The 12,136-nt window shown below is 45.6% G+C and overlaps 1 protein-coding gene across 1 annotated transcript in view; it reads left to right on the forward strand.

The window, feature by feature from the left end:
- Tmem131 (Transmembrane protein 131) overlaps positions 1–12,136 on the forward strand; it is a 75,847-nt gene that overhangs the window by 47,592 nt on the left and 16,119 nt on the right. The window contains exons 28-33 of the mRNA XM_089566140.1: positions 127–712; positions 2,489–2,760; positions 4,278–4,399; positions 4,757–4,855; positions 7,321–7,500; positions 11,768–11,968. Of these exons, the coding sequence (XP_089422266.1) occupies positions 127–712; positions 2,489–2,760; positions 4,278–4,399; positions 4,757–4,855; positions 7,321–7,500; positions 11,768–11,968 (1,460 nt within the window). The remainder of the gene's footprint in view (positions 1–126; positions 713–2,488; positions 2,761–4,277; positions 4,400–4,756; positions 4,856–7,320; positions 7,501–11,767; positions 11,969–12,136) is intronic.

The following is a 12,136-nucleotide window of genomic DNA, read 5'->3' on the forward strand; positions in this document are numbered from 1 at the left end:
AGTCCAGTTCATTTGCTTTTGACATGTTTTATGAGTCAACTTCTTTGACTATAACTGGCATAGAATGTAAACTCTGTTACTTTGTGCTGTTGCTTGTGCTTTAATAACACCTCCACTCTCATCCAGCTGCAACAAAACTGGAAGCAGCAGCAGTGGCAAACGAAAGAACCACGACACAGCACAGCCGAACACAGGACCATGCAGGGTCGACTCAGCATGCCAAGTCTCAAGCAGCAGAAGTTCGTCATCGCTCACACGGCCACCAGATGCCGAGCACCACTCAGTGCGTGAAGCTGACGCAGACCGCGGCAGCAGTCGGAGCGGGTTACGCCGCCGCACAAACACAAGGCAGAAGCAGGAAACTGGGGTGCAGGCCTCGTTGCCACCTTTGCAGTCTTCGCCACCGCAGGCAAAGCAGGTGGTGGTGCCTCCAGTGTTGGGGAGGAGTGGGGACATGGATGAGCAGGATGACGTACAGCTGGCAGCATGGTGGAAGTTCTTCATGTGGTTCGGCTCAGATGCCTGGAGCAGGGAACGAAGCGTTGAGGCAGTGGCAAGCGTGGCAACGCAGACAGCTGGCGAGAAGCAAGTTTTTGATGGCGAAAAGAAAGAGGAGGACAGGAAAGGCAGGCACAAAAAAGTAGTGGTGGAAGAGGAGACATCATCCACTACAACGGAGACGTCAAATGCGGACTCTGACTTGAGTGAAAAGGTAAGATCGTTGAGGTTACTGCGATAACATTGGGAGATTTTTTTTTTAATGAGTAACTCCGTCACTCTGCAGCCTTGGTTGGCAGGTGTCAAAGTGGAGAGATGCAAAATCCTCTTGGAAAAGTGGAAAGAGTGAAATTCCACTCCTTCTTCAAGGGAGAGGGAAGATGAAGAGATGGTGGGAGGTGATGGGTGGTACGTGGGGCAAGGAACTGAGGGGAACAATGCGTTCCACTCTGATTGCTGGATTGGATAGGCAGAATGGAGCCAGGGGTACAGCATTTCACACGGCGATCAGACTGGATCACGGCACCCGCTCACATAGTCTGAACCTGTCAGTGGTGGCGGCTGCTTCATCTGGGGGAAACTCTTAATGCTAACGCATACTCTACTGCACTAATCTCATTATCATTAATAATTGTTTTCAGTGCACTAGCAGTAAGACTCCCCCCCACTCATCGATTTCACTTCTGTCTGTCTGGCGACGTGAGTTGCCCCTGTCTGACGACGCTGGTCGCTTGAGAAGAGCAACTTGGGTCTCGCAAGCCCCTCCAGTGGCAACATCTGCTATCGTAGCGCAGTATCGCATCGTTTAGCTGCTGCACTACTGTGCTAGGAGTGGTATGTTTTTCTTGATATTTTGTTTGCTTGGCAGAGGCAGTATGGATCAGTTCGTAACCTTGATGAACCTTTTACGATGTTGTTTAGTGGTAACATGTCATAGTTACATTGTATCAACCTTGAGGCAATGCACAAACTAGAAGGGGAAAGGAAGCAGGCATTGGCAGCACTGTCTTTCTGGAAGACTCAGCAAAGAAGTGTTCATGAATGCCAAAAAAGCTACTAAGGAAATTGCGCGGTACAGAAAGACGTGAACACAGACGGATGAAGTGCATACTTTCATCTGATTTATTTTCATAGGATGTGGCACTTTTATACAGAACAGGATGACATGAAAGAGGGAAGAAAAAAATTTGCTGGGGTTTATTTGGTTAAACCTGGTAGGTTGCGTAAGCATCCATAGCATTCCATTCGGGATATCACCGGTTGTAGACGATTCGGTTTTGATAGAGGCGCGGTGCGCCCGTCTAGCAGCGTCTTGAGCGCGCCGCTTAGCAAGGCGCCGTTCGCGTTCTTCATCTGTCTCTCCGAAGCCCGTTGTCGTTTCCTGGCTTCGTCAAGCCGACGTAGCCTCCCTTTGTGTTTATCAGGCGGCATAACGACGGAGCTGGCAAGAGAGCGCGCGCATTTTATAACCCCCCTCCCCCCCCCCCCCCCCCCCCCCCGTTCTCCAGCCTCCTCTCCACACACCCCAGCTGGCGAGAGCACGGCGCCTCCACTCGGCAGCGGCGTGGCTACAGCTGTAGTGTGCCGCGCTTGCCACCCTTCAAGGTCAAACGTGCCTCGCGGCCGCCCCGACGCGAAGGGCTGAAACCTGTCGTAATATTGCTTACGCAATAAAAATAAACCATTTGCATCCGAAAAACTACCTTCGACTTCCTATCTATAATCTGGCCTGTGGCCTCAACCATTCTATTTAGCTATCTACGAGGGCCAATCATGGTGTGCTGACGCAGTTTTGTGTTGAACTTGTGAGAAATGTGATGTAGTAGCCAACTCAAAGTGTCTAAAAATCTCTCGGAGTTGCCTTTTAAGGAGTATTTTTATGCACAGTTATCTGTAAGCCTGCATAGTGTTAGGTAATTGGCTCACATCCTGCAGCTCTGCGATGGACGGTTGTCTGCTTCTCTCATGTGGACCATCTTTTCTCCCCCAGGATCAATCATTGCTGCTTCTGCCTGATGTGTGTACTTCGGCAAAGTTGCCAAAGGGAAAGAGGTCCAAGCTGAAGAGCAGCCTCGAGGCAGGCAGCAGCAGCAGCAGCAGTTCAGCTGGGGCCGGCAGCCGATCATCTTTCAACTCACCCATGTTTGCGTCCGACGTGAATCTTGCAGATGAAAACTTTGAGTCGAGCACAAAGTCAAAAACGCACAAGAAAGCCAAAAGTGAGAAGAAGAGGATTCACGATGAGGATGTTATTAGACCGAGGTGGGTGTTCGTGTTGATGACGAGAATAGTACATTACGAACTTCCCTGTCTTAGAGCATGCTTGTTGGCCTAATTTAACTTCATATTTGTGCTAAAAGGGGAGAATCTGCCTTTCGAGTTTTTTTGTATTGCTTCCAATATTTTATTGCAGCATATTTGATGCTGTTTCTCTTCGGTTGCGGCGGTCAAATTTCAATGGAGGCGAAATTTTAGAGGCTCCTGCACTGTACGATGTCAGTGCACGTTAAAGAACCCCAGGTGGTTTGAAATTTCCGGGGCCCTTCACTACGACGTCCCTCATAGCCTGAGTTGCTTTGGGACGTTAAACCCTCCATAAACCAGCTGATTCAAGCACCAAAGCAAGGGAATTGTTGAGTGGTTAGTGCTGGTCAATAAATGGTCAAATCCCAGGGGAGCATGTTGCACTTACAAGAAATAAAAAGTGGCAGGCAACAGAGTGCAATTGCTTCATGCGCTGCATTCGACTACTCTGCTTCTTGGCCAGTACTTTTTTTTTTTTTTTTTACACAGTCCCACGAAAAACGCAGCGGGATTCCACTCTATTAGATGGTTTGGGCTGCATGGAGTCGGGTTCTTCAGCTAGCAGTACTTTACTTCATATGTTGCCTTCTTGGTTTTTTTCTTTGCTATCCTTTTACGCTCGGCATATTTCCCTTTATGTAGTGCAGCTGAACCTTGTTATAAATAGGGCGAATTCCTTGCGATTCGGCAAAAGATGTTTTTTAGCATTTTCGCAGAATTGTGTGTTTTAGCTACATTCTCTTGATGATATTGTGTTTGTGGACATAAACGATAGCATGATGGGAATGTGATTAATTTTATTATCTGAATTCTTTTGAAACATGCAATCTGGTAATGAACAAAAGTTCTGCAGATGCTTTGACACATGCCTGCTGCCCTATCTCCCCCCCCCACATCAGGTGCTGTGGCTCTGGCAGCAACGCACCTGTATGCTTCTGTGGGATGAGTCACGGTACTGGCGCCTGTTGAAAGCAGTGTTACCATGTTTTCACAAATACAATGCAAGGTTTTTTTTCTTGAATAATCTGCTTCGGAAAGCACAAATTTTTTCCACTGTTTGTGAAACCCATGGAGAGCTCACTCACCTAGCTTGTGAGATGTGAAGAAAAGCCAATCTCTCTACGACCCTGAATCACTAAATTGAGTCACTGACCCTACGGCTACCCTACATTGAGTCACTGATCAAATCAGCTCCACTCTGCCATGTGCTCGCCTTCCTGGTTAGATTAATTGGCAAGATTTTGTTCCCAGTTTCAAGCCTCAAATTAGAATACATCTTTTTCAACAGTTATGAGAAAGGGTTATCGCTTTGTAGGTTTGTGGCTATGCTTAGGTGGTTACTAATTTTTCTGTTGGCAATTTCAGGGCCAATGCATTTAGTTTTTATATTCATTGTTTCATTATAGTTGAGTTTGTTATCACAAGGGTTAGCCATATGTCTACTTGCACATTCATTTTTGTGTGCTACTTTGCAGCACGTTGGAGCTTCCATACAAGCCCAAGACAAGCGCAGAGACCAAAGAACCGCATGTACCGCGACCTGAAGTTTTGAGGCTGCCTGTTGAATTTAGGAAGGCAGCTGAAATGAAAGTGAAAGGCAAGTTTTTTCCTAGTTATATCTGGAGAAACTTAGCAGAAACCTTTGGCAGTCTTGTCAGTAACTACTGGTATGTGCAGTGCTGATTAATAGCATGTGCCAAGTTTCACTGAAGCGCCGCCGCGGTGGCTCAGTGGTTATGGCACTCGGCTGCTCACCCCGAAGACGTGGGAATCCTGGCCGCGGCTTGTGTGTCAAATTATTAGGCTGTTTTGTGTTTCTGCACGCACATGTAATTGGGTATCCATGAAGAATGTCTTAGCTGTTCACAGCTTGTTGGTTTGAATTGTTAATCCATAATTGCAGTGCAGCATGAGGTTTTTGGCTGAGCTTGTTTGAATGCAATGCTCCTTACAGGGCGATCTTCATCATTTGAGACCGAGGCAGAATCGCACTCGAGACGAAGTTCCCCGCCTCCCTTGTGGGATTCACCAAAGGAAGCAAACTCTGCACCAGGTCAGCCCATGCACTCGGCTTTCCTGCTCTGAAAGGGGCGTTTAGCTTGGATGCAAAGCAGTTCTTGGGCTCACTTTTTTAACAAGGCAATATCCCTTCTTACGGCAGCTCACTGTGACCAGTTATGAAATTGCTTGGTGAAGCTTGTAACATGGCCCTGACCCAATGGGATAAGGAGTGTCGCCACAGCTTCCAGAGCTTTCCACTAAGTGACGCTACCAGTTCACAGCTTCACTTCCACACTGATACTTGCCTTCGTGGTCCGGCACTGGATAGGGAACCTATGATGGAGTTTCCCCGCCTCCCATTAGCTCTTCCTAGCGGCCATCCCCACAAAGGGAGGACGAAGGGAGCATGCTGCAGCTAGAAATGTGGATGGGCGACCGAAAATCATTGACATGCCGCGGCGTTTGCAAGTGCTGCATTGAAGAGGGCTAAGATAAAGGCGTCTTCTACTTGTTCCTATCGTGCCCACGCGAATAAGAGCGCTTACAGAGATAGATTCAGGCGGTTGGATGAGTACAGCAAATCAGCACGAGGCTCATTTGTTCAGTGCCTTTTCATTGAAGCTTTAATTTTCATAATGCAGTGGGGCTTCACCTGTCGTGGCGCATGGATATATAACATGTTTACTCACGGCATAGACCAGATGGCACACCGTGCAAGCCAGAGGCTAACTCCCGAAGGAGCGAGTGTTTTGTTGACAGTGCCAAGAGTGGCTTAATGCACCACCTGGCATGTGCTGCCAATTTTCCCCTCAGCATACCACTGCGAGGCTCCTACAGTGACTCCTTAAGGATGGTTGAGAGGCGTAGGTAAACTGTAGGCTCTAAAAACAATTCACCGGATAGGAGTTGCAGCTAAAATTCACATCGGTTCTACGCCACTCAGAGTGGTTTTGTTTTTCAGTTGCATCAGTGTTAGTGCTTTATTCGTTTTACATGCAGCCGAAATAGTTGTGTGTTTAAATGTGCTGTTGTAGGCTGTGCTTCTCTATGGCACTTCCTTTCTTAAGGTAGGTATGCCGTTAACGGCTGCAGTTAGGCATTTTTTTTTTGTATGTCATGTTCTTTGAGCAGATTTTCTTTAACCGCAGCAGGTGGGCTAAAGGGGCAGGGGTAGGCATGTTGAAGCAGTCACAGACCATGATACACCGTTGTCGTATATCACGGCAGCAGCATCTTCGTGATGTAATGCCCTCAAACAAGCTTTGCAGATGCATTTTATATATGATGCACCTGCGGAACTCTCGCATGCTGCTAATCTCGAAAGAATGAAAAGTGGGAACCTTGATGAAACCCATGTAATAGCAGTTCTACACAATCTTAAGCTAGTACGCATGTATTGAGGTGCAAGAACAGGCATATGTTTCACACGCAGGTATGTTTCCATTGGTATTTATCCAGCGAAACCAGCATGAATATTTTACTTCTGATGCGAACTGTACTCCGTTTTCTGCATCAGGTGCAACCTGTGAAGTGAATCATGTAATAAGCCAGCAGGCAAAGCATTTACTATTTTTCACTCACCACGAGAACACGCTGCTTTCTGATCACGGATGTAGACAGCGCAAACAAGAGCGCTAGCTTTGACAGTGTTGCACCTGGTGTGTGAATTGGAGTATAGAGAGCTAACAAATGTTTTTTGGGAGACAAGAGAAACCACCAATGAGATGTTGAATGCAAATTAGTGACACTTGCAACAGGATGTGCTTTGTGAAAGTGTGGTTTGTCCAGCTGTGCTGACCCAGCTTATGCTGTAGTATTGTCAGAGAAATGGATTGACTGCGTGCATGCAAAAATAACATGTTGAGCTTGAAAGAGTCTCTCAGCATAAGCACATGTTTTATTTGTAAAGGCACAGCCACCACAGTGGTCGCATTTCAATGGAAGCGAAGTGCTAGAGTCTCGTGTACTGTGCAATGTTAGTGTACGTTAAGGAACCCCAGGAGGTCGAAATTATCCGTAGCCCTCCGCTATGGCGTCCCTCATAGCTTAGTTGCTTTGGGACGTTAAACCCCGTAAGCCGTAAACCTATCTGTAAAAGCACATTAGAGTTACATCACAGCATTCTACAGCTGAGCCTCGTTATAGCAAAGCAGTCTGTAACGAAATAATGGATATACCAAAGGAATGACGATTCCCCTTGGAAGATTGGTCAGCGTGGGCTATAACGAAGCTATGGCTATAACAAAGTAATTGCCGGGACCCTTGACCTTCGTTATAACGAGGTTCAGCTGTGTAGTATTGTTATTGTTTTTTTTTGTGTTTTTTTTTTGTTTTTTTAGAATTATATATAACCAGTGTCTTTCACTTGTGAATATTTGGTTATCAGCAAAAACTAAACTTTGTGAGATCATTGAGCAGTATCGCTCACCAGTGCTTGAGCCAGCCTCTGTTGCACTGGCGGAAAAGAACCGCAGGTCTTTGCAGTGGCGTTTTTCCTCTGTTCGACACGCTTTGCAGACGATGCACTGGCAGAAATAGCCAGGCAGACGGAAAGCTTTGCCCTTCAGCACAAGAGCACGCGTGCAAGCCGGCCACTCAGCTACTCAGCAGCAGTGGCTGGCTCCAGCTTGGCAAGGCCATCACGAGCACCAGGCAGCCCACCGCGCCCTGCGCCACCTGCCATCAGTCGCAGCCCTGGTGAGATCAGAGACCAACATCATCATCATCATCATCAGCCTGACTACAACCACTGCAGGGCGAAGGCCTCTCCCATGTCTCTCCAATTAACCCTGTCCTTTGTCAGTTGCCGCCACTGTATCCCCGCAAACTTCTTAATCTCATCCGCCCACCTAACTTTCCGCCGTCCCCTGCTACGTTTGCCTTCTCTTGGAATCCACTCCGTTACCCTTAAGGACCAGCGGTTATCTTGCCTTCGCATTACATGCCCTGCCCAAGCCCATTTCTTCCTCTTGATTTCAACTAAGATGTCATTAACCCGCGTTTGTTCCCTCACCCACTCTGCCCTCTTCCGATCTCTTAACGTTACACCTATCATTTCCTCAAGCGCCACCCAGTTTTTGTTCTTAGCAGAAATAGATCTCTTGGCTTCTTGGGGCTCTTTTGACATTCGTTTGGCACCAAAAATGCATTTACTTCTGAGGAAGTGGGAGTTGAAAATGGAACAAGCTTTTCCCGCCACTGGGTTCACACACTGGCAATGTTAGTTGCCACAGTGGCTCAGTGGTTATGGCGCTCGGCTGCTGACCTGAGAGACGTGGGTTGTTGTTCAAAATTTCATTTTTCACGGTGCCCCTCATGTCGAAACACTGAAACCAAAGCTGCACTCAAAAGAACAGTTGTTGAGCACACAAACTAGACTGTGCAGCACGTCCAGGAAGCTGCAGGTCGCGCTTTTTGCACGGGCGATTTGAATCGTACAAATGCGTCCGATGGCCTATGACGCAGTAGCAAACCGGTTAAGTAGCTTTGCAGTGGCAAGAAAGTATAAAATTTACCGTATTTTCCGGTGTACAAGATGCACCTTTGTATAAGACGCACCCGCCATATATGCAGGCTGTCATTGAAAAAATCGGTATATAAGACGCACCCGTGTATAAGACGCACCCCAATTTACCCAGTTAGGCTAGTGAGGCTTAATTAAACATGCTTATGCGACCATCGCAAAATGCACCGTACGTATGAGAAGTTCTTAAGCAACGCTAAGTGATCGAAAAAGGCAACACTCATGCCATACCAGCCCACGTTTTAGCATAAAAGAAAAAAAAAAGCGAAAGAACTCTCTTTATGTCCATAACAAATTATTTTTACATAAAACTTCAAAGTCTTCATCTTCGGATGCGCTATCGAAAAGGCAACACGTCTGAAGCATTCTCTTCGCACTACGTACTTGCAAAGGGTGACTAAAAAAAAACATCGGCTTCTCTTGGCTTGTCTTGACAATGGCGAGAAGCGCGACTGTCGCCATCTTTTAGCATTTCACATTACCTTTGCTTGGGGCCTCCGAAACGGCCGCATATTTAAGATCCCGGAAGTGGTCAACCCCGCCGTTTCATGATAAAGTTCACCTAAAAAAGTTGTGCATGGCGGTCTCCGTATTGAAGTATTAACCATGTTACAACCGCGTTATTGGTAGTAATATTTTTTCGGTGAAAAAAGCTTGAACATGAACCTGAGTAATTTCTGAACTCGCAAAAAAAAAACCGGAAAATTCACATATAAGACGCACCCTTGTATAGGACGCACCAGCAAGATTTTTGACAAAAAAACCGCGTCTTATACATCGGAAAATACGGTAGTTTAAAATGTTGGTCTGTGGTGCTGATTTTCACATTTACGAAATTAGTGAGCGACAAAGGCCTTTGAGCATTGAAATATTTCTCTGTTTCATTTGAACATTTAAACAAAAAAAGCTAGTACAGCCTTTGTCAAAAGTTTGGAGCCCAGGGGGTTTTCTTTTGAGCCACACTGTGTCGTTCTTAATGACTCTCTAGCACTCCAAATTTCCTGAACGTGAGAAGATTTCTGGTACTGCCTCCTGCAATAGGTAGGACTTCCACGAATGCTCCTGAATTCCCAATATAAAGCTTAGAAGTGAACCCCCTGGGCTCTAAACTTTTGACAATGACTGTACATTTGACTCTTCAATAGCAAAATGCTTTTAGTCTGCAATCTCTTTAATAAAGGCTTTTCTTCTGGAATTCTATTGTGTGAACTTTGCTTCTTTCCTAACCGTGCGAAAGGCTAGTTTTGAGTGCTTTAAAATAAAAATTATTTCTTCAAGAAGTACTACATGCACTGCACATTGTAATACATCAAATTATAGCTTATTGATTATACTTTCTAATGAAAAAAACACCAGAGTTGTGTGTGCAAAACTTTTATGAAAATTTATTGGTTAAATATGCTGGTAACACAAAAAAAAAGAATACAAGCAAAACAAAAATAAGCCACCGCACTGTGCTAGCAATTGGTTACAAAAAATTTAAATATACAAAAAGTTGCACATCATCTTAACTACCATTCTTGTGATTTTCAGCTGCGTACATAATACATTGCACTTTCCGTGTTCTTTCAAGTTAGGCAATATGTCTGCTGCACCACTAGAGAAAGTAGTCGCATGAGGACATAAAGTGGAGGTAGATATCGGATGTGCTGCACATTACAGTTGTTATGAGTTCTGACCTTATTTTTGTATAGCAGAGCTTGTAGTTCCTACTTTTTTCCAATTTCTCTTGTTCTGTTTGTTTGTTTGTTTGTTTATGGGGTTTAACGTCCCAAAGCGACTAAAGCTATGAGAGACGCCGTAGTGGAGGGCTCCGGAAATTTCGACCACCTGGGGTTCTTCAACGTGCACTGACATTGCACAGTACACGGGCCTCGAATTTCTCCTCCAAAGAAATTCAACCGCCGCGGCCGGGATCGAACCCGCGTCTTTCGGGCCAGCAGCCGAGCACCATAGCCACTGAGCCACCGCGGCGGCCAATTTCTCTTTCTCTTTTTCTGTTCTATCGGTTCTATGGGTGAAAACGGGGCATGGCCTTCCTTGACATCATCATAATCAAAAATTGCGCATTTGGTATAATATCCTGGCAGTATGTTGCAAAGACCCTAAAGCACCAAATAAAACCACTCTTATCTTTTATAAATCAAGTGCACTGCATAAAATACGTCAACGGCAAAATGAACCATGCACGAGCACATGCTGGTGTCACGGTCCTCTGAGACGAAGTCTCAAAATCGGAACTGTAATTGGTCCATTCCACATGGTAGTCTAACTCACCGTTAAAAAAAAAAAAGTGTTTATTTCAGCTTCTTGCCTTCCAGGAGTGTGCAGTGCAATGACGCCATGATAGTTGTCCGGCGGACTGCGTACGGTCAAAGTTTCATTTTTCACGTCGCCTCCTTACGTTAGAAAATGAAAAACAGAACTGAAACCAAAGAGATGGTGTTGTAAAAGCAAACTAGATGGCACAGCTTGTCCAGAAATGCAGACTTGAATTTTTGGCAGCCGGTTCAAAATGTCACTTATATGACATTTCATATATGACACATGTCCTATGGCACGGTAAAGAAAGAGTTAAAGCTCTTAATATAACTGATGGCCATTTGTTTTATAACTGTGTAACATAATCCATATCAACAGCTGCGTAATATAGGCAGAATTAAGGTACTGACATACCAAGAGAAGTGCACTGTTGTCACCTCTGCTACTGGTACGGGTTGGTCTTGGCTGGTTGTGCTCATCATTATAAAAAACAAAGGGTACAGTTGAACCTCATTATAACAAAACGGCTTATTGCGAAGTAATGGATGTAACAAAGTAATGGCGGTTCTCCTCAGAAACTCGGCCAACACGGGCTATAACAAAGCTACGGCTATAACGAAGTAATCGCCAAGCCCCTTCGACTTTGTTATAACGAGGTTCAACTGTATATGCTAACATGGCACTTCTGTCTTGTTTTGCAAAAACGATATGTCCTCTAATAATCAAGAAGGGGAAGTCTGTTATGAAAGACACCTGCTCGTTTTGCCGTTTTGCAGAGACAAAGCAAGTACAGAGACAGCTGTAGTACTAATGTGCATTCCACTAGAGTACTCATTTCACTCTGGGACCTCTTTGTGTAGTGTACTTCCCTGGGCTTTTTTCCCTTGATACTTTGTACCCTCAATACTGTCTACTGCCTGCTCCATTAGCTTCCGGCACTAGCCCTTTCTGTCCAAATGCTAATTGGCCAACAGACAAATGCTAGAGTTTTTGATTTGAAGGCTATTTACCACTGTGGAAGTCTGCAGTTATTGCATTAAAACTTTTTGCCTTTTTAAACGACTTGTTTCACTATGTGGGCACAACTGGGTTCGCTAATTGAGCCTGTGTGGATCAGCTTTTGTTGTTGGTTTAGCTGAGGAGTGCTCACTGCCTTGTACTTGGTCCCTGCACCCGAAGGTGTTGTTGGTCAAAAACCAGCTGGACTCGCTGTCGAGCCTCCGCTGAAGGCGAAGCCTACTCCGCCCGGCCATTCCTGGGACAGCATGGTCCGGCCTGTACCAGACCTGCCCCTAGATGCGTTCTCACTGCCGGAGAAACCCAAGGAACCCTGGCTTGAGCCCACAGATTCTAAGCAGGAAATTGCACCCGCACTCAGAAGTGAGTACTTGAGTGGAACCTCGTTAATTGGGATTTCACAGGAGTGGATGAAATGTTTGAAATAACCGAATGAAGAATTATTGGGGAGACTGGAAAAAAAAAAACTAAGTATTTTCCACATCAACGTACCTTTATTTCTTGAAACAATATGCTATTGGTAATTGCCTT

The sequence above is a fragment of the Amblyomma mixtum genome, chromosome 1 (assembly GCF_055824585.1).
Source record: "Amblyomma mixtum isolate Tamu chromosome 1, ASM5582458v1, whole genome shotgun sequence".
Taxonomy (NCBI): Eukaryota; Metazoa; Arthropoda; class Arachnida; order Ixodida; family Ixodidae; genus Amblyomma; species Amblyomma mixtum.